This window comes from Hyperolius riggenbachi, chromosome 3, assembly GCF_040937935.1.
Source record: "Hyperolius riggenbachi isolate aHypRig1 chromosome 3, aHypRig1.pri, whole genome shotgun sequence".
NCBI lineage: Eukaryota > Metazoa > Chordata > Amphibia > Anura > Hyperoliidae > Hyperolius > Hyperolius riggenbachi.
Window position 1 is genome coordinate 495,304,973 of NC_090648.1, and position 23,063 is coordinate 495,328,035.

Here is a 23,063-nt window from a genome sequence, read left to right on the forward strand (position 1 = left end):
TCCTGCAGTTGTGCACAAGGGTGGCTGTGCGCGCACCTGCAGTTGTGCACAAGGGTGGCTGTGCGCGCACCTGCAGTTGTGCACAAGGGTGGCTGTGTGCGCACCTGCAGTTGTGCACAAGGGTGGCTGTGTGCGCACCTGCAGTTGTGCACAAGGGTGGCTGTGTGCGCACCTGCAGTTGTGCACAAGGGTGGCTGTGTGCGCCTGCAGTTGTGCACAAGGGTGGCTGTGTGCGCCTGCAGTTGTGCACAAGGGTGGCTGTGTGCGCCTGCAGTTGTGCACAAGGGTAGCTGTGGGCGCACGTGGGCGGCTGCAGTTGTGGGCTCTGTGTGTACCTGTGAGATTTTTATTTTTTTTTTTTTTAATTCAATTTTTCCATCAGTGAACAAAAACTATTTTTTTACAACTTTCTGCATTGAATATAGCTGAGCATTTGTGGATATAATAAAAATAAATTACATAATGAAGTAGAATGTTTGAGAAAGATTTGAGAATTTTATATGACCAAAAACACCATACAGCAACCATAGCTCACCACAGCATAAGAGAAGAGGAAAATGGTGTCCAGAAGGCCCAAGAAGACGGTGGCAGATTTGGAGTCAGGAAAGAAGTCATTACTATTCCATGTCTGTAAAAAAAAAAAAAAAAAAAAAAAAAAAAAAAAAACATTCAAAGCCTTATAAAATTCCAAAATTGCACAGTAATCTGAATTAGTAAAGAGAAGTGACGGATTTCTTGTTTCATACTTCTGGGTAACTGACTGAGTAGAAGGCCTCGTTCAGACTATGAGCGCTGCTGTGAGAATTTCGGCAGCACGTATAGCGTGCGACATGCAAGAACGGCAGAAGTGCATAGACAGCCCTTCTATCGTTCCCATCATATGCGCTGCGCAGCAGTACAATGCGTTATTGCACTGCTGCATGCATTTTTCGGGAATCGCAGCGCAGAACAATTCATTGTAGTGAATGGAATCTGCAGCGCATAGTACCGCAGATGGCGTGCGGTTTACACGTGTGTCGCACGCCCATCTCTGCTAAATTATGTGAACGAGGCCTTAATGTAAAAAAACAAGTTACTTGATTGGCGTAAGGAACCCCACAAACTTTACCCTGTTTGGATTTTTTTCTTTGACGTTGGTGGCTATGGGAAGGGTGGGGGAATGAGGAAGTTGTTTGCAGAAGGAGGAAAATGTGACAAAGGCAATGTGGGTTTGATGCGGGGGATGGTGTGAGCAGAGAGTGACTGCGCTGAGAGGATATATAGCTTGGCCACATTAGGCTTGATCCAAGTTACTTCTTCTCGTAAGGAGGGGAGTAAAGAGGCGCCCAAGGTGAATAAAATACATTAAAAGCAACTAAAATATAAATAAAGGAGGTGGCTTACCTCAATGATGACACACCCATATAGGAATGGATATTAGGGAAAAAAAAAGCACAGGCAACGCGTTTCATGGGAACTCACCCACTTCCTCAGAGGCGCCTTGAATCCGGCTACCGGCATTTAGTGGCACTTTATTTGGCCTGAGGAAGCGGGGGGAGTCCCCACGAAACGCGTTGCCTGTGCTTTTTTTTACTAATAAATATCCATTCCTATATGGGTGTGTCATCATTGAGGTAAGCCACCTCATTTATTTATATTTTAGTTGCTTTTAATGTATTTTATTCACCTTGGGTGGCTCTTTACCCCCCTTTTTACTGTGTCTCACCCCATCGGTGGGGTGCTCCTACACCTGACCACTGGTGGTCTCTGACACCACCTAGTTTGCCAAGGTGTAAGTTTTTTCAATAGAGCGACCTTTGCCAGGTCTCCTGGTACCCCGAGTGGAGTAGGGTTTGTGCATCTCCACCTGCCTGCAGTGGTCGGTTGCCCTTCTGCAACCCGCCTTTGTGAGTATTATTTCAACACCATTTAGATTTATTCATGAATCTTTGCGACATACTGCACCATCTGGGCTCCCGTTGTCTCTGTGTTTCCTTCCATAGGGTGCACATACTCACCCTCAACCTTCTTGTGTCTTCTCGTAAGGCCTCCTTAAAGGGATACTGTAGGGGGGTCAGGGGAAAATGAGTTGAAGTTACCCGGGGCTTCTAATGGTCCCCCGCAGACATCCTGTGTTGGCGCAGCCACTCACCGATGCTCCGGCCCCACCTCCAGTTCACTTCTGGAATTTCTGACTTTAAAAGTCAGAAAACCACTGCGCCTGCATTGCCGTGTCCTCGCTTCCGCTGATGGCACCAGGAGCATACTGCGCAGACCAAAGACCATACTGGACTTGTGCAATACACTCCTGGTGACATCAGCGGGAGCAAGGACACGGCAACGCAGACGCAGTGGTTTTCAGACTTTAAAGTCTGAAATTCCAGAAGTGAACCGGAGGCGGGGCCGGAGCATCGGTGAGTGGCTGCATGGGTACAGGATGTCTGCGGGGGGCCATTAGAAGCCCTGGGTAAGTTCAACTCATTTTCCCCCGACCCCCCTACAGTATCCCTTTAAGTGAATTCACCGCCTGTCAGCTGCTCTCCTGCGCCAGCCGAGGACTTTCTAGTGCTCATAACTGGCGCTGGACAGGCTGCCACACCCCCTGGAGTCACATCTGAGCGCGTCCCACACTCAAATTTGACATGTCGTGGTTCTCTGCCGCGTAGTAACACCACCGCGTGTCAGCGCACCACTGCCATTCGGCAGCATTTAAACTGCACCCAAATGCTGCTTGTGTGTGGCAGGCGGGACACTGAACTGCCCAAAAATCTTTCAAAAAGGTCTCTCGATAGCAACAGAACATGTCGCTCGCTGCAGGCTAGTGAGGCGTCTGTACAGGACACTTCCCCAAACAGTCACTCGAGGAACAGAGTGGAGGGGATCCTCTGGATGGTCCAAGGCTTTCTATGCCCTCCTCCGCACCCCACCGCCACTGGCCGGGGCACTCGGTCGAAGCCACGTCCCCTACAACATATCTGGCAAGCTCTCGTCAGGTGTGTATGATCCCCGCACAGGATTGGTGGGCTCGTGGATAGATCGGGAAGAGTCAGAACTATCCAGCGGCTTCCCTCGATGGAGTATATCGTTTGTTATACAGGTCTGCTTGAACCTAACTGTGTGCCGCACCCGGACATACACTCACCATGTTATCATAATAGAGCCTAAGACTAGGGTTAGATTATGAAGGTCTCTGTACCATCAGTTCAGTGTGAGAGGGCATCAGCACCCGGACATACACTCACCATGTTATTATGATAGAGCATAAGACTAGGGTTGGATTGTGAAGGTCTCTGTTCCATCTGTGTGAGGGCATTAGCACCCGGACATACACTCACCATGTTATTATAATGGGGCAGAAAACTAGGGTTAGATTATGAAGGTTTCTGTACCATCAACTCAGTGTGAGGGGGCATCAGCACTAGGACGTACACTCATGTCATAGTAGAGCATGAGACTAGGTTAAATTATGAAGGTCTCTGTACCACCAGCTCGGGTGAGAAGGCATCTGCACTCGGACCCACACTCACCGTGTTTGGCTCCAGAATATATACGGAGGTATTGAGGTCGGAAGGGGTCCACTGGTCACTAATGCTGACCTTCACATTGCTGAAAGCCTTCCGGGACGCATGGAGCAGAGAGTAACTGGGGGCCACAAAAAACACAGGATTATTAAAAGACCATTGCAGAAACTAAAAACACAGGCAGTTTCACTTCACAGAACATATGACTTAACTCTCCCCTCCTCTCTTAGATCACCATCCCTACACATTCTACCTCAGCCCCATAGACGCTGATAGTACAGCACTGGCCCCCAAACCCAACCAACCCCCTCCTTTTTTGCTTCCCCCCCCCCCACCCCATCTGTAGGTGCTTTTTGCTTCTGAGATGCCTCCACTCACACCCCATGGTCACACATAAAAATTGTAAGAATTTACCCAATATTCATTGTTTGTTATTTGCTATACCCATTACCTCTTGTCACCCGGCCACCCTATCCCATCATACCAGAGTCACATTTTACATTACGCTGTGCACTTTTTCTAGCCTGTTTTATCTAGTGTTTGCTATTGTCTATACGTCACTATGAAACTCATTGCTTCTATGATCTTGTAATACCAGACTACAGCAGTGTTATTTTTTAACTTACACGGCGGCATTATATTTAGTGCCTGCCCAATACTGTTTTATTAATTTTTTTAGGACTATATGAATCTTGATGATTTATTGAATGTGCGCGATTTTGTATTTATGATTTATCTTGCATGTTGTATCCTAAGCGCCACTCCTTATCTTGTTTTAAGGCAAAACAAAAGTTTGCCTTCTTAAAACAGAAAGAATTTGCGATAATTCAGGTTGGAGTGAGCTTGAGATGTCTCCCAGTGCATCACTGCTGAATATATGCAAATTAACCATTGTTGTTTTAAGGCACACATTTGACCCGAGGAAGCGGTTTACGCCGAGAAACGCGTTGTCACTGTGCTGTTCGCAACCAATAAATGAAATTATATTTTATCTTTTGGCCTATTATTCACTTGGTTTAGACATAAACCATCCAAATTGTGTATCTAACCTTCCAAATTGGGCGCCTCCTATCTTCCAAATTCACCTTGGAGTTCACTGTCCAGTGTTCTCCCCAGATTTTTTTTTCCAGCTGGGTGGCATGCAAAAGTAGCCGGATGGGAAATCGATGGGGAAATGCAGGTCCGGCACGACTCAGCTTACAGCATAGGAGGAGGATGAGGAGACGAGCGGATGACAGCCAGGTGCTCACCAAAATCAGCCGGGTGGAGCACCTGGCTAAAAGAGCCAGGGGAGAACACTGTTGTTCCTTAAAGAGAACCAGAGATGAAGCACCCGCATGTATTTTACCTTATAAATCAGTGGGAACATGACAGTAAACACCTAATCTGCTCTTAGTTTCATTGTTCTCTGTTTAATCTGACTGTTATCACCTCTAAAAAGAATCCCAGACTGAGCACTCAGTCTAGCTTTGCTAGGGAAAGATTATAGCTGAGTCTGTCTTTTCTGGTGTCTTTTCAAGCCCAAGCCTGCCCCCTTGTGGCTCTGCTATAATGACTCAGCTACAATTATTCCCTGCAAAGCTAGACTGAATGCTCAGTCCGGGATTCTTATCACAGCTGGTAACAGACACTTTTAGCAGTGAGGATGAAACAGAGAGCATGGTAAGTGTTTTCTCTAATGTTCTTACTGATATATATGGTAAAATACACAATGGTGCTTCATCTCTGGTTCCCTTTAAAGGGGAACTACAGCGAAAAACTGGAAAAAATTTACTTCTCATTTGTATATGTTTGCACATATTTTAAATTTTACAGAGTAAAATGAGCTATAAATTACTTTTCTCCTATGTTGCTGTCACTTACAGTAGGCAGTAGAAATCTTACAGAAGTGACAGGTTTTGGACTAGTCCATCTCTTTATAGGTTATCAGGGATATATTTATTTTCAAAAGCACTTGGTGAATGGCAGTTGCTCTGTCCAACTGCCAAAAAACTGTGTAGGGAGCAGGGAAGCTGGCCAGCATCATTGTATAAATCCTTTTTCGGGAATATCTTTATAAAGAATAAAAGCCTTGCTGAGAATCCCCTATAAAGAGATGGACTAGTCCAAAACCTGTTGGTAATGTTAGATTTCTACTACCTACTGTAAGTGACAGCAACATAGGAGAAAAGTAATGTATGCCTCATTTTACTCTAGAAAAAAAAAACGTACTTCTTATTTGTATATTTTTGCACATATTTAAAATTTTACAGTTTTTAGCTGTAGTGCCCCTTTAACTCTTGGAAGATATAATTGCACATGATGCCATAATTCAATGGATATTACGAAACCGCTTTGGGACAGTTGTTCACAATTCACAGTGTGTAATGCGACAAGCGCAGTACACCTCCTGAGACATTAATCGATCAAATAGCTTGTTCACAGCCTGAGATTTAGATTCCCTAGACAGGAAGGGGTTACCCCAAGTTTGATATCTATGGGTTTAAAACATGATAAAGGACATCCAGGTGACATGCGACATGATGAGATAGACGTGTGTATGTACAGTAAAACAAGGTAGATCATTGCATCATCAGGCAGCTTCTGAATGGGTACCATCAGAGATGCGCTGAGCCCCCCCATAGACAACAAACGCACCTGGATTCCAAAAACAGAAGCTCTGCATGTGCACTGGTTGCAAACTAATAAATGAGAGTGCCTGGCCATAGAACAAACTTACAATTTTTGTATACAGTGGAGAAAGGCAGCGTACTGTCGCGAAAATCTTAAAAACACATACAAATAAGAAGTACATTTCTTCCTGAGTAAAACGAGCCATAAATTACTTTTCTCCTATGTTGCAGTCACTTACAGTAAGTAGTAGAAATCTGACATTACGGACAGGTTTTGGGCTAGTCCATCTCTCCATAGGGGATTCTCAGCATGCCCATTATTCTTTATAAAGACACTCCCTGAAAATCATTTATACAATCATGATGGCCAGCCTCCCCGCTCACCGTACACTTTTTTTGGCAGTTGGACGGAGCAACTGCCATTCACTAAGTGCATTTTGAAAATAAAGAAATCCCTGTGAACCCCCCCATGAGGTAATGGGCTAGTCCATTACCGGTTTGTCAGTTACCGGCTGTGTCCTCGCTACCGCTGACGTCACCAGGAGTGTACTGCTCAGACGCAGACCGGACTGGGCCTGCGCAATACACTCCTGGTGAAGTCAGCGGGAGCGAGGACACGGCCGCGCATGCGCAGTGGTTTTCCAACCTCAAAGTCGTGAAATCCGGAAGTGAAACATAGGCGGGGACCGGAGCATCGTTGAGAGGCTGTGCGGGCACAGGACGTCTGCGGGGGACCATTAGAAGCCCCAAGTAAGTTCAACTAATTTTCCCCCCCTACAGTACTCCTTTATCTGCGTGATTATCAGTGATCTATAAACCTTCCACCATTCCTCCAAGACAACAACCTGAACATCTCTGCTTACCTGAAGAAGGTGAGGAGGAAGACCACCCAGGGATGATTGGAGCACTGGGCACAGAGCCTACGCCTGGAGGAGGCCCTGCCAGGGGATACTGGGTAGTCCATGTCTGCCGCCTCTCACACAAATGCAATCCCCAGCTTCACCTGGTGCCTACACAAGAAAACAAACCTATTAAAGTGGGCCTAAACTCAGAACTTCCTCTGTGCAGTAAAAGATAAGCAACAATATAATAGCCTTTAAAGAAAAACATTTCTTTGTTACAGCTGATACAAATCCTGCAATAAATCTGCAGTGTGTCCACTTCCTGCTTTCATGGAAGCAGACATATTGTTAACATATTCGTAGGATGAGACTCCGGAGGTAAATATAACTTTTCTGTACAGCAGCGCTGATGGATTTTTAATTTTTAGATTGAGATCCTCTAAGGTTCTTGACAATTTTGGCATATGAGATATGTCGCATTTATAACAGCAATAACTTTTTATTATCTATGCCATCAAAGTGATACATACATTGTTTTTTTCAGGACAATGTAGGCATTAGGGTAAAATTCGTTTTCAAGCATTAGTTCATTTCAGGGGCAATTTATTGAGAAAAATTAGGTGTAAACACAAAAATTCCACATTTTTTTCTTGTTTCTCCTACTTCACTTTTACATGACAAGGGTCACAATTTTAAAAAACAACTCAAAATACATTATTTGGCTTGTCCTGGTTAAAAATACCATACATGCCATATTTCATCACTAGTCGGGCATGTAGCTTAACATTATCACCAGCCTGTGCGTCTGTAGCGATTGCCTGCGATCGCTAGGGCAAGCAGTTTGGGGGCACCCCAGTGCTGTATAGATGCATTGCTAGGCTACAACATATCGATGTATCTATACAGCGCTGGGTCCCCAAGCTGTCGCCATTGTGATTGCATCCGATCGCTATGGGTAGCAGCCATTACAGGTGTCCACTAATCTTAAGGACAAGTACAGGTGACACGAGGGGTTAATTAGTTTGGAAGGGGGTAAAACTGCACACCTACACACAAAAAAAAAACCAAAACACCTTTTTTTTTCATGTAACTTTATGTGAATGACTACTGCTGGACATAAGTCTCACGTCCAGGAACCTGCAATGTAGCCAATTTGGACTTGAGACTTACGTTCAGGAACCACAGGTGGTTAAAGAGGAGTCCCACTTTTATTAAAAAAAATTGCTATAGTTTAGTCTTACAGTATTTCTCAGTAAAATGATCAGAGACCATGACAGTCTGCAGGCGCATATGTGCCGCCCTCTTTCCACAACTAATCACCACACTGGCAATCACTCATCTGAACATATCGGGCAGAGTGTGGGCAGCGGTTTCTGAAGCCCATTCGACGGTTTTTGCTTCGTTTAGCACAATTTGTTGTCTTTGCATTGTTTGCAGACTTGCTCGTTACGGTCAATGAGGCCAAGGATGGTGGTGTCGTCAGAATTTGATGAGTCCCCCCCTTCTGCACTACAGCCGATGTGTACAGGTAGAACAGGACAGGGGTCAGTACTCACTCTTGTGGGGCGCCTGCGTTGGTGGTTCTGCCATGGGAGAAGCAGCTGCCAAGCTTGGCAACTTATAACTCCCAGGCCGTAACCGGTTTGTAAGTAGGGAACCGCCCATGTATACAGTGACTCACAGGTTCTCATCTGATTTACACAAGACCGTAGGACAGAAAGGTAGAGGAAACATCCAGCGCAGACAGCACCAAGCAAACAAGAGACTTCAGTCCTCACCCTGCTAAAAATGACCATAAAAGTCTCAGGCTAGGTGCACACATCACATAGCGTGAAAGGCTGCGTTCTATGTTCTACGTTAAGTGCATTTTCATGTGTTTTTACTGCAGATGCTTTTTTTCAAGCGTTTTGCGTGCTTTTTAATGCGTTTGCGGTTCGCATATGCGTTTTATGCAAATTAATAGGAAAACAGGAAGCAGAAATAGATCACAAAACAATGTTTTTTTTACAAAAACGCATAGAAAGACGCATTGAAAACGCATACCATTGCGTTTCAATATGTGCGTTTTTAAAGATTATGCAACACAACCAGCTTTTTTGAAAATGCACGCAGCAAAACCGCATATGCATTTTTGATATGGGTTTTTTTTTTCCCTGAGGCCCATAGACTTCCATTAGCGGCAAAAACGCAGCATTTTCCTCAATGCTAGAGTTTCTGCTATGCTGCTATGTTTACTCCCAGCCTCAGCTAGCGTTTCTGCTATGCTGCTATGTGTACTCCCAGCCTCAGCTAGAAATAGGATTTGAGAGGCTTTGAGTTCCTGTGCGCTTTACCCGTCTGGACCACACAGTATCCCCCCAAACCACAGCACCACCCTACACCCACAATCCTCCCCCCAGCCCGCCACACACCCCCAGTCCTTCCCCAGCCAACCCTACACCCACAATCTCCCCCCCTCCATACACCCACAGTCCCCCCCCCCCCCCATACACCCACAGACCCCCCCTCCACCACCACCATACACCCACAGTCCTACCCCCAGCCATCCCTACACCACAGTCTTCCCCCCATACACCCACAGTCCCCCCCCCCCCCCGCCCACCTGACACCCACAGTCCTCCCCCACCATACACCCACAGTCCTCCCCCACCATACACCCACAGTCCTCCCCCCAGCCCTCCCTACACCCACAGTCCTCCCCCCAGCCCTCCCTACACCCACAGTCCTCCCCCCAGCCCTCCCTACACCCACAGTCCTCCCCCCAGCCCACCCTACACCCACAGTCCTCCCCCCAGCCCAGCCCATCCTACACCCACAGTCCTCCCCCCATACACCCACAGTCCTCCCCCCATACACCCACAGTCCTCCCGCCAGCCCATCCTACACCCACAGTCCTCCCGCCAGCCCATCCTACACCCACAGTCCTCCCGCCAGCCCATCCTACACCCACAGTCCCCCCCCCCCATACCCCCACAGTCCTCGCCCTAGCCCACCCTACACCCACAGTCCTCCCGCCAGCAAATCCTACACTCACAGCCCCCCCCCCCTCCAGCCCACCCTACATACACACCTCCAGCACTACTCTACACCCACACCCCCATCCCCCAGCACCACCCTTACCACACAGAGCATCAACATGCGTAAGATCTTCATCCGTTGCTGTCATTTCCGGGATCAGCATCAGCTTGTAAATTCTGCCTACGGTCAGCAAGGAAAAAAAGAAAAAGAGTGAAAGACCGGCCTGATTAGTGCTCTAGACTCATCAGTCATTTTGAAACATCTGACATACTCCATATTATTATATAAAAGTAGAATAAATAGTCTTCAGTGAGCTAATAATACACTGTACGGAGGTCATGCATGCTGAGACTTACAGTCCATCCTTTCATGCAACAATACAAAGGGTATTCAGTGCAGTCTATCCACTCACACACAACTCAATGTATCCAGGCCATTTACAGAAAGTGGGAAGGGTAGCCGTATTATACATGAACCTATACACTACTCATCACTAATGTAGCAAGAAGATCTGCCCATTACCGAGTGACACACTTATTATAGGCTTGTCAATACATAATTTTAAAGAAGCCTCTCTGACCCCAACCCGGCCTGGGGACAACTGGCATCACTTTTGCAGCCTCGTCTCTGTGACCCAGCAGCATGTATGTACAGCTATCATCTCCAAAGTCACACTGCAGCTCTCCAGAGGAAAGCTTGTAAATGATGGTGCTGGGGACCAGAGATAGATTTGCCCCCTGTACGGTCTGCAGCTTGGAGAGAAATTGAGGTTACCCTCCCTGTGGGGTCTGCAGCTTGGAGCGGGATTGGGGGTTCCCCTCCCTGTGGGGTCTGCAGCTTGGAGAGGGATTGGGGGTTCCCCTCCCTGTGGGGTCTGCAGCTTGGAGAGGGATTGGGGGTTGCCCTCCCTGTGGGGTCTGCAGCTTGGAGAGGGATTGGGGGTTGCCCACCCTGTGGGGTCTGCAGCTTGGAGAGGGATTGGGGGTTGCCCTCCCTGTGGGGTATGCAGCTTGGAGAGGGATTGGGGGTTACCCTGCCTGTGGGGTCTGCAGCTTGGAGAGGGATTGGGGGTTACCCTGCCTGTGGGGTCTGCAGCTTGGAGAGGGATTGGGGGTTGCCCTCCCTGTGGGGTCTGCAGCTTGGAGAGGGATTGGGGGTTGCCCTCCCTGTGGGGTCTGCAGCTTGGAGCGGGATTGGGGGTTAACCTCCCTGTGGGGTCTGCAGCTTGGAGAGGGATTGGGGGTTCCCCTCCCTGTGGGGTCTGCAGCTTGGAGAGGGATTGGGGGTTACCCACCATGTGGGGTCTGCAGCTTGGAGAGGGATTGGGGGTTACCCTGCCTGTGGGGTCTGCAGCTTGGAGAGGGATTGGGGGTTACCCTGCCTGTGGGGTCTGCAGCTTGGGGGTTCCCCTCCCTGTGGGGTCTGCAGCTTGGAGAGGGATTGGGGGTTACCCACCCTGTGGGGTCTGCAGCTTGGAGAGGGATTGGGGGTTGCCCTCCCTGTGGGGTCTGCAGCTTGGAGAGGGATTGGGGGTTGCCCTCCCTGTGGGGTCTGCAGCTTGGAGAGGGATTGGGGGTTGCCCTCCCTGTGGGGTCTGCAGCTTGGAGAGGGATTGGGGGTTACCCTGCCTGTGGGGTCTGCAGCTTGGGGGTTCCCCTCCCTGTGGGGTCTGCAGCTTGGAGAGGGATTGGGGGTTACCCACCCTGTGGGGTCTGCAGCTTGGAGAGGGATTGGGGGTTACCCACCCTGTGGAGTCTGCAGCTTGGAGAGGGATTGGGGGTTACCCTCCCTGTGGAGTCTGCAGCTTGGAGAGGGATTGGGGGTTACCCACCCTGTGGGGTCTGCAGCTTGGAGAGGGATTGGGGGTTGCCCTCCCTGTGGGGTCTGCAGCTTGGAGAGGGATTGGGGGTTACCCTCCCTGTGGGGTCTGCAGCTTGGAGAGGGATTGGGGGTTACCCACCCTGTGGGGTGTGCAGCTTGGAGAGGGATTGGGGGTTGCCCACCATGTGGGGTCTGCAGCTTGGAGAGGGATTGGGGGTTACCCTGCCTGTGGGGTCTGCAGCTTGGAGAGGGATTGGGGGTTACCCTGCCTGTGGGGCCTGCAGCTTGGGGGTTCCCCTCCCTGTGGGGTCTGCAGCTTGGAGAGGGATTGGGGGTTACCCACCCTGTGGGGTCTGCAGCTTGGAGAGGGATTGGGGGTTGCCCTCCCTGTGGGGTCTGCAGCTTGGAGAGGGATTGGGGGTTGCCCTCCCTGTGGGGTCTGCAGCTTGGAGAGGGATTGGGGGTTGCCCTCCCTGTGGGGTCTGCAGCTTGGAGAGGGATTGGGGGTTACCCTGCCTGTGGGGTCTGCAGCTTGGGGGTTCCCCTTCCTGTGGGGTCTGCAGCTTGGAGAGGGATTGGGGGTTACCCACCCTGTGGGGTCTGCAGCTTGGAGAGGGATTGGGGGTTACCCACCCTGTGGAGTCTGCAGCTTGGAGAGGGATTGGGGGTTACCCACCCTGTGGAGTCTGCAGCTTGGAGAGGGATTGGGGGTTACCCACCCTGTGGGGTCTGCAGCTTGGAGAGGGATTGGGGGTTGCCCTCCCTGTGGGGTCTGCAGCTTGGAGAGGGATTGGGGGTTGCCCTCCCTGTGGGGTCTGCAGCTTGGAGAGGGATTGGGGGTTACCCTCCCTGTGGGGTCTGCAGCTTGGAGAGGGATTGGGGGTTACCCACCCTGTGGGGTGTGCAGCTTGGAGAGGGATTGGGGGTTGCCCTCCCTGTGGGGTCTGCAGCTTGGAGAGGGATTGGGGTCCCCCTCCCTGTGGGGTCTGCAGCTTGGAGAAAGATTGGGGGTTACCTGTGGGGTCTGCAGCTTGGGGGTTACCCTCTATGCCGGGTTTGTAGGAGGAGTCGTTGTGGAGACCTTCAGATCAGAATGAAAAGTGATAATTTGAGGGTGCAGCTGTCTCCGCTGTAATGCGCATGCGCAGAACTCTGACTAGTGTTACTGCGCATGCCGGCGGACCAGCTGATCAGCCGGCACAAGACACACGTGCCATTCTGCGCATGCGCGTGAGACGTGTACCCCGTGACAATATGTGACTCCCGGCTCCTCCCTCTTTAGCCGATTCACAACTCACCCGCCGCTGCGTCTCCGGCTGTGATATCGGAGGAGAGGCTGCTGGAGGGCGGCGGCTCCCCCTCTCTCTCTGCCGCGCAGCCCAGGAGCGCGTCTGCCGGCCAAACAGCTGCCTGATGGAAACGGAGCCGGAAGAGCAAAATCACAGCCAGGCCTGCTCCGCCCACCGTATGACAAGAACCAGCGGTGGGGAGGAGCGGGAGGCAGAGCGGAGCGTCACAGAGTAGGAGTGCTCCGCCCACCTCATTACAAGAACTAGTGGAGGGGAGGCTGGGCGGAGCGTCACCGACTAGGAGTGCCCCGCCCACCTCATGACAAGAGCTAGTGGAAGGGAGGGGCGGGAGGCGTCACAGACTAGGAGTGCTCCGCCTACCACATGACAAGAGCCGGTGGTGGGGAGGAGCAGGAGGCTGGGCGCAGCGTCACAAACTAGGAATGCTCCGCCCACCTTATGACAAGAGCCATCGGTGGGGAGGAGCAGGAGGCTGGGCGGAGCGTCACAGACTAGGAGTGACAGGAACCAGCAGAGGCATAGGCAGAGGCATAGGCAGAGGCATAGGCAGGGGGGGGGGGGGGGGGAGATTTCCCTGCTACAGCTGACTTTGGATATACTGTACAGAGCGTGGAGCAGCTCTGGGGCAGTTAACAGAGCACAGAGCCAGGTATGAGCACAGCCCTGCGCCCTGCTGTGTGAATCCTTCACTTTCCCCTTCATTAGCAATATCGGCTGTCCTCATTATTATCTGTATCCAAACTGCTCCTGATCTATCCCGTTGACAATTGGGAGCAGATCGAACATGTCAAAAATAATCGTCAGATCCAGGCAGTCAGACAGGAAACTGCATTATGTGTACCCAGCATGATGTCCTACCATATTATTATCCTCTATTGTGCTTGGCTGAGGGAGACCTTTCAGGAATCCCCCCCCCCCCTAAAAATCCTGGGTGTGCCCCTGGGAGGGGAGAAGCAGGAGGCTGGGCGGAGCGTCACAGACTGAGTGCTCCGCCCACCTCATGACAAGAGCCAGCGGAGGGGAGGAACAGGAGGCTGTTACAGACATGCAGTGCTCAGAACAAGGCGTGAAACACGCCTTGTTCTGCTCCTCCCCTCAGCTGGTTCTTGTCATGCGGTGGGCAGAGCGCCCACCGCATGACAAGAACCAGCTGAGGGGAGGAGCAGGAGGATGGGCGGAACGTCTCAGAACAAGACGTGCTCCGCCCACTGCATGACAAGAACCAGCCGAGGGGAGGAGCAGGCGGATGGGTGGAGCGTCTCAGAACAAGGCATGCTCCGCCCACCGCATGACAAGAACCAGCTGAGGGGAGTAAAAGGAGGATGGGCGGAGCGTCTCAGAACAAGGCTTGCTCCGCCCACCGCATGACAAGAACCAGTGGGGGAAGGAGCAAGAGGCGAGGCAGAGCTTCAAAGCCAGGGAGGGAGTGCTCCGCCCACTGCATGACAAGGACTAGAGGGAGAGCTGGAGGCAGGACGGATGTTAACAAGTCTAGTGATGGGAAGTTCGGATCTTATCAAGGAATCAGTTCGTTGGATTCGGTGCATTGAAAAGATCCGGATCTTTGAACAAATCATTTGATTCATTTTACTGTGAATTTAGACTGGGGAGTGTATGACTAGCAGGCAGGGGTGTAACTAGGAGCCACCGGGCCCCCCTGCAGAGATTCTGATGCCCCCCCCCCTTGGGCCCGCTCAGGGCCGTTTTGGGGGGCTGGAGGGGACGCAGCATGAGGTGAGAGCCATGGCCACACTCGGTGGGGAGGGGGGACGGTCCCCCCCCCTCACCTTGGGCTCTCCCCTCCAGCTTAAATTAGTGTCTGGGCAGCAGCGGGCAGATACATACCTTCCTTACGTTCCACCGCGGATACTCCTCGCTCTAGTGTCTGACGCTACTTCCTGTTTACAGAGGAAGTGAAGTCAGACGCTAGAAAGAGGAACATTCCTGGTGGAACGCAAGGAAGGTATGTACCTGCCCGCTGCCCAGACACTAATTTAAGCTGGAGGGGAGAGCCCGAGGTGAGGGGCCCTTCCCTCCGAGTGTGGCCATGGCTTTCCCCTCATGCTGCGTCCCCTCCAGCCCCCCAAAACGGCCCTGAACGCCCCCCCCCCCCCCCCACGGGAGCAGGGTCTGCAGGCCCTATTGTTACGCCCATGCTAGCAGGACAGGACTTTCCCTGCACTGTGTACATTCCTTCAAGCCTGGCTGCAAGTATAGCTAGCTAGGTGTCAACATTACTGCTGGCTGCTTTAGGCAAGGCTGTTTACTGCTATATTTTACTTTCATTTACTTTGAAAAAGAACTTAATTTAATTAGCAAGAAGTTTTAAATAATAATTAGTTCTGTTTTAAGACACATGATATTGAGAGTCAGTGCAGGATGATAAGATAACCTTCCCCCACCTCTCCTACTGACAGCTAATTATTTAGAGTCTTCCTTGTGACATTAGGGAACGGGAATGGAGAAAGGGATTGGTGTGTTGCGGTACGTTCACCAAATGTTCGTTTTTTCCTGTTGATTGCACATAGTTTTTTTGGTTTTATTGATCTTCCTTGCTTTAAAGGGAACCTTAACTGAGAGGGATATGGATATTTCCTTTTATACAATACAAGTTGCTTGTCAGTTCTGCTAATCTCTTTGGCTGCAGCAGTATCTGAATCACACACATGAAACAAGCATGCAGCTAATCTTACTTCAGTCAGAGCACCTGATCTGCATGCTTGTTGAGGGGCTGTGTCCTATACTGGGCATACACGGGTCGACGGGCCCTTATCAATCAAGCCGCTGATGGCTCGATTGATCATTTCCGACGTGTCCGATCACGCGGCGGATCGATTCCACGCTCGATCCCCGCGGGCGGACAATAGAAGACAAACAAAACGAAGATAAATGCAGGAAGAGGGAAGCGATCCGGCGGCTAATTGAGCCACCGGGTCGACTCGTGTATGCCCAGCATAAGGCAGGCATGGGCAAACTTGGCCCTCCAGCTGTTAAGGAACTACAAATCCCACAATGCATTTGTGGCTGTCAGACTCCTGCAATGCATTGTGGGACTTGTAGTTCCTCAACAGCTGGAGGGCCAAGTTTGCCCATGCCTGGTCTAAGGCCTAGTACACACTAGCAATTTTGATTTGGCCAATCATTGGTCAATTTTACCACCACCATGTAGTATGGGGGCTAACAGATTTTCAATTCTATGCAGATTATATAGGTAAATCCTCATACTACATGGAGGTTGTAAAATTGACCAATGTTTGGCCAATCAAAATTGCTAGTGTGTACTAGGTTTAAAAGTATTAGAGACACAGGATCAGCAGGAGAGTCAGGCAACTGGTATTTTTTTAAAAGGAGAAATCCATATCCTTCTCAGTTTAGGTTCCCTTTACAGAATAGTATGTTCACGTTGAAGAAAAACGTTTTTGCATTTTTGTACTTTACATTGTTATTGTGTTGTGTTAATTAAAACGTTATTTAAATCTAACTCTGAAATGTGTCATTATTTTCGTAGTTGCATGTGTGTATATTGACCCATACATCTGTCATTACTCCTCCTGTCTCCCTCTCCTACTGTGGTGTGTATGCAGCACAGCAGCACACAGGATCCACAAAAGAGAACCTGAGGTGAGGATATGGAAGCTGCTATATTTATTTCCTTGCAGCCCTGCTGATCATCTGGCATAAGTAGTGTCTGAGTCAAAACCCAGGAACAAGCATATGGCAAATTCAGTAAAACCTGAGTCTGAGTACCTGATCTGCTGCATGCATGTTTAGGGCCTATGACAAAAAAGTATTAGAAACACAGGGTCAGCAAGGCTGCCAGGCAACTGGTATTGTTTAAAAGGAAATAAATATGGCAACCTCCAAATACCTCTCACCTTTGGTATCTTTTAACCACTTTACCCCCGCCCGTACGAATTTCTCCGTCCCTTTTTCCATCCTTTAACCCCCAGGGACGGAGAAATCCATACTTTCCGCGCTCCCGCCGTTGCCCGTGCTCCCGCTCGTAAACAAGCCGCCGGCCACTCGTAAACACGCCGCCCGCCGCTCACCCGGAGATCAATGAACGGGAAAATCCATTCCCGTTCGTTGATCTAAGCCCCGCAATGATCCGCTGCTCTCCGATGAGCAGCGCGATCATTGTGAAAAAAAAACACTTACCCAGCCTCCTAGTACTTCCTCCAAGCGTCCGGAAGGACGCTTGGAGGTCACATTAAAACAAAAAGTTACTGTGGCCATCTTGTGGCCAAATAGTAAAACTACACCCTAAACATTTTTCACATACAAATAAATTACTTTTACATAAAAAATTAACTCATTACCTCCCACACTCCCATTTTTTTTTTTTTTGCAATTAAAAAAACTTAAAAAATGTACAATAAAAAAAATACATAAATAGTTACCTTAGGGACTGAACTTTTTAAATATTTATGTCAGGAGGGTACAACACTGTTACTTTATAAACTATGGGCTTGTAATTAGGGATGGACGCAAAACTGAAAAAAATGCACCTTTATTTCCAAATAAAATATTGGTGCAAAACATTATGATAGGGACATAATTTAAACGCTTTATAACTGGGACAAAAGGGCAAATACATTTCATGGGTTTTAATTACAGTAGCATGCATTATTTAAAAACTATAATGGCCGAAAACTGAAAAATAATGAATTTTTTTCCCACATTTTTCCTATTTTCCCATTAAAACACATTTAGAATAAAATAATTCTTGGCATAATGTCCCACGTAAAGAAAGCCTAATTGGTGGCGGAAAAAACAAGATATAGTTTGTTTAATTGTGATAAGTAATGATAAAGTTATAGACGAATGAATGGAAGGAGCGCTGAAAGGTGAACATTGCTCTAGTGGTCAGGGGGTAAAACCCCTCAGTGGTGAAGTGGTTAAAGGGGTTCTTTCGCGAATGAGGAAAACAATAAAAAGTGGTTTATGCATAATCTATTAAACATCCTTCTAAAATAGTGTAAAAAGGTTTTTTAAAAAAAAATGAATGATTTCATCCATACAACATGTAATGTAACGGATGACGGACTGGGAGGCTAATCCATTTGTAAAGGGTGTTTTTTTTTTTACTTTCATTTCACAACCATAACTGCAGCCTACCTAGTTTTCAGTGGTATAACCCACTTCTAGCAGGAATCGCCGTTATAGCTATAACAGCTGAGCTCTGCTGAGCTCCTCAATATGTGTTTACATTGTTGCCAGGCAACCACACAGACCCCGGTGCAGGGAGTTGTTTGTGCAAAGAGTCATAAGCTTCTGGTAGAATGAGCCAGAATCAGTCCCATCTACACCATATGATTCTTTGTCAGAGTCGATTCAATATGATTTGATTCAATCTGACATGTCCAATTCATGATTCGATTCAATTTCAATTGATTTGAATCAAATCATGAAAATTGAATCGAATCATGAATCGGACATGCCAGATTGAATCAAATCAATGAATCGAATCATATGGTGTAGATGAGACCGATTCTGGCTCATTCTCCCAGCAGCTTATGACTGTGCACAAACGACTCCCTGCAATGTTACACTGTGAGCCCAGCCTCAGGTGTTTAGCTGCTCTCCAGTATAAACTGTCATCCGGCAGCAGATGTGTACAGTTCTGCTCCAGTCCTGTTCTGTCAGTTTGCACCAGTTTTATGAATGTATGTATGTATGTTTATGTATAGTCCCATTCATGTCTGTTAAAACTGATAAAAAACCAATGCAAACTGACAGGACAGGACTGGATCTGTACACATTTTATGTGTGAACCCAGCCTAAGGCTAAGGTCACACTTGTCCATGCAGAAAATCATCAGTTTTCTGCATTGAACTTGTGGGTAAACAGAGGCGCCAGCAGGATAAAAACAATTATTAAAATGTTTAAAATATGGTGGGAGGCAGTGGTGGACTTACCTCCAAAAAGCAGACTAGACAACAGTCTGGCATAAATAAATAAATACTTTATTGGTACCCCAATAGATGCAACGCGTTTTGCAGGCCAAAGCCCGCTTCATCAGGCAATATGTAGGGGAGGCGGGGACAAAAACAGAGGCGCTACACGTGTTGTTTGACGGCTTCTGTTTTTGTCCCCTACATATTGCCTGATGAAGCGGGCTTTGACCTGCGAAACGCGTTGCATCTATTGGGGTACCAATAAAGTATTTATTTATTTATGCCAGACGGTTGTCTAGTCTGCTTTTTGGAGGTAAGTCCACCACTGCCTCCCACCATATTTTAAACATTTTAATAATTGTTTTTATCCTGCTGGCGCCTCTGTTTACCCACAAGTTCATTAGCGTCCACCCTTGGGCTCTCGGTGTATCTTTTGTAGTTTTCGGCTATGGGCGATTTTGCTGTTTTTTTCCTGCATTTGCATTTTTCCTGTGCGTTTTTCATGCATTTCCATTTTCTAATCAATATTGATATTGAACAAGTACAAATAAATCATTTTTCAAATAAGTTTTTACCTAAGGCCGGGGTCACACTTATTTGAAACACGTGTTTTAGAATACGCATGCAAAAACGCACATAATGAGAGTCTATGGGCCACACAAAAAGTGCATTGGTATGCGTTTTTCAATGCATTTTTAGATGCGTTTTTAAAACGCCCAATAAGTTTATTCTTTCTGCATACTGTATGCAGAACGCATGTGTTTTTGTTGCATTTTTGCCCAAATATGGTAAAAACCAAAATGCAAACGGAAACGCATGTAAAATGCATAAAAACGCACACGGAAAGGCGCGAATGTAGCAAAAACGTAAAAAAAAGCCTTCAGCAGAAAACTGATGGTTTTCTGCACGGACAGGTGTGACCTTAGCCTTATTTCAGCTAAAACGTATAAAAAAAGTTTTTTCTCCACCATAGCATGCAGATTGTATGCGTCCTGCAAACAGTATGCAGAAAGAATGAACGTGTTGAGAGTTTTAAAATGAATCTAAATAAAAACATATTGAAAAACACATAGGGGGTACAAAATCTTACCACTTTGTTGTTTTTTCTATCCTTCTTGTTGTACAATAAACGTTCTCTGTTTGAATTCACGGCTCTGTGATAAGCCCTACGGATGATCTTCTGTGGATAACCTCTCTGTACAAATCTTTCCTTCAGGTCGATTGCCTGAGATTGAAAATCCTTATCATCCGAGCAGTTTCTCCTCAGTTTTAGAAATTGTCCAATCTGGATGTTATGTTTTAATGCCTTGGTATGGAACAATTTATAGTGTAGGAGGCTGTTGACTGCTGTCTCCTTTCTGTATAGTTTACTCCCAATCTGTCCCGTGCCTGTAAAAAATAAATGCAAATCCAGGAAGTCCAGGGTACTATCAGCAATATGAGAGGTCAGTATTATGTTATGACTATTATTGCCCAATGCTGCAATAAACTCACAGGCCAATTGTCTAGGCCCGTCCCGTAGTAATAAGATGTCGTCTATAAAACGATACCAGCCCAGGACATGAGTTTGGTATTTCTCGAAGGTAGAACCCCACACAATCTCACGTTCCCACCAGCCTAGAAACAAATTAGCTACTGCCGGTGCACATTTAGCTCCCATTGATACTCCGTGTACTTGTAAGTAATACTTACTGTCAAATGTAAAGTAGTTGTGCTTGAGAACAAACTCGAGAAGGGATACGAGGAAGCCATTCAATTCCGATCTGACTTGTGTGGTGGCTGATAGAAAGTACCGAACTGCATTACATGCATCTCTATGGTCGATATTCGTGTATAGCGCTTCGACATCTAAAGAAATCATGAAAGTACCTGTAGGGACAGAAATATGATTCAACTTAGTGATCAAATCCAATGAGTCACATATGTAGAAATCTAATAGGCAAACATGTTCCTGTAGAAAAAAAAACAATAAAAGTGCACGCTTTTTTGATGAGACTCCCAATCCTGGAGACTATAGGTCTACCGGGTGGATGTGTCTGATTTTTATGGATCTTCAGGAGTAAATAGATCATGGGCGTAACCGGTTTTTGCACCGTAAGGAACATACGTTCCCTTTGGGAAATAATTCCCTGTTCTCTGGCTCTATCCAACAAGGAGTCAAGTTCCCTCTTGAATAGCTCACCCAGATTGGATCTCAATATTTTGTAGAATGTAACATTTTTAAGTTGTTTCAGGGCTTCCTTAACATAGTCATCAGAGGACCAGAGTACAACGTTTCCCCCCTTGTCAGCTTCTCATATAATCAAATCCTTACAATTAGATAACTCATTTTGTGCTTTCCGTTCCTCCTTACTCATGTTATCGTTGCAACTTTTCTTACCACATAATCTTTCAATATCTTTAACCACCATCTTTTTTTACTGCTGGGCATGTGGGGTGGGGGCATGTTTCCTAAAGTCTATGATAATCTCAACCGTTTTTGCATTGTTGAGGACCAGCTTGTTCTCCTTGCACCAGTGGCAAATCCTGTCCACCTGGTGACGGTATGCCTGCTCGTCACTATTGGAGATCAGTCCGACTATGGTGGTGTCGTCCGCAAATTTGATTAGCTTGACAGAGCTTGCCAAAGATCTGCAATTGTTTGTGTAAAGGGAGAACAGGAATGGTGACAGGACACAGCCTTGTGGGGCCCCAGTGTTGGTGGTCTTTGGTTGCGAGGAGGTGGAGCCCAGCTTTACCACCTGGGATCTGTTTGTAAGGAAGTCATTGATCCACAGTTGTAGTGTGGGGTGTAACCCGAGCAGAGCTGGCCTTTGGGGGTGGCAAGTGGGGCAATCGCCCCAGGCCCCGCGCCTGAGGAGGCCCCGCACCCTCTGCAGTGCTGGGGAGCGCGGGCAAAGTTGTTAAAACTCACGTGTCTTCACCGATGCTCACAGCCACCATCATCTAGTTCCTCTCCCAGCATCTGTGTATTGGTGGTAACAGCGCCCCCTGGGATGACGTGACCGCATGCCACCACAGGGGGGCACTGTTACCAATACACAGATGCTGGGAGAGGAACTAGATGGTAGCTGTGAGCATCGGTGAAGACACGTGAGTTTTAACAACTATGCCCGCTCTCCCCAGCACTGCAGCCACCTTGCTATCTAACCTGTACTGTGGGGCACTTACCTATCTAATCTATACTGCAGGGCTTCTACCTATATAATCTATTTATTATTATAATTATGATTATTATAAATATAATTATTATAATTATTGCCTGATGAAGCGGGTTATGCCTGCGAAACGCGTTGCAACTACCCCCCGGAGTGTACCAATAAATTGATTTTGTTCTGAATACACAGCTTGTTGTGTCTACTTGCAGGAGGTAAGTCCACCACTGCCTCCTAAAGCATATTTTTTTAAAAACTTTTTAAGTATTCCTTTTACCCTTTTGGCGCCTCTGTTCCTGTTTACACGATATCTAATATCCACCCTTGGTGGAGGGGGATACCCCATCTTCTTCCTGTCTACAGAGAGTGACTTCTTATTCCTGGGTGAGGACAGGACAATCTCCTCACCTGCCTATACAGTGGTTGCCTGAAGGTAACCCTGCTTTGTGAGTATATCACTGTACTCTTATTCATATAACCCACTGCCATAACCTACTACACTGTATTTGGCTCTCGGTTCTTCTCTTTACATCTATACTGCAGGCTGGCACCTATCTAATCTATACTGCAGGCACCTATCTAATCTATACTGCAGGCACCTATCTAACCTATACTGCAGGCACCTATCTAATCTATACTGCAGGCACCTATCTAATCTATACTGCAGGCACCTATCTAACCTATACTGCAGGCACCTATCTAACCTATACTGCAGGCTGGCACCTATCTAATTTATACTGCAGGCTGGCACCTATCTAACCTATACTGCAGGCACCTATCTAACCTATACTGCAGGCTGGCACCTATCTAATCTATACTGCAGGCTGGCACCTATCTAACCTATACTGCAGGCCCCTACCTATCTAATCTATACTGCAGGCACCTATCTAACCTATACTGCAGGCCCC

At 47.8% G+C, this 23,063-nt stretch overlaps 1 protein-coding gene across 4 annotated transcripts in view; it reads right to left on the reverse strand.

Moving 5' to 3' along the window:
• The window catches only part of SLC37A3 (solute carrier family 37 member 3), a 63,786-nt gene extending 43,674 nt beyond the window's left edge, over nucleotides 1–20,112 (reverse strand). The window contains exons 1-5 of one of the 4 annotated variants that reach the window (XM_068278261.1): nucleotides 20,091–20,112; nucleotides 10,075–10,152; nucleotides 6,976–7,122; nucleotides 3,507–3,621; nucleotides 536–628 (exon numbers count right to left, since the gene is read on the reverse strand). In XM_068278261.1, the coding sequence (XP_068134362.1) occupies nucleotides 536–628; nucleotides 3,507–3,621; nucleotides 6,976–7,076 (309 nt within the window). In that variant the 5' untranslated portion in view covers nucleotides 7,077–7,122; nucleotides 10,075–10,152; nucleotides 20,091–20,112. Of the gene's footprint in view, nucleotides 1–535; nucleotides 629–3,506; nucleotides 3,622–6,975; nucleotides 7,123–10,074; nucleotides 10,153–11,353; nucleotides 11,379–12,808; nucleotides 12,927–13,091; nucleotides 13,345–20,090 lie in introns of those variants that run through there. The other 3 variants (XM_068278259.1, XM_068278260.1, XM_068278262.1) reach the window with 3 other exon arrangements.
• Nucleotides 20,113–23,063: the final 2,951 nt, after the last annotated feature.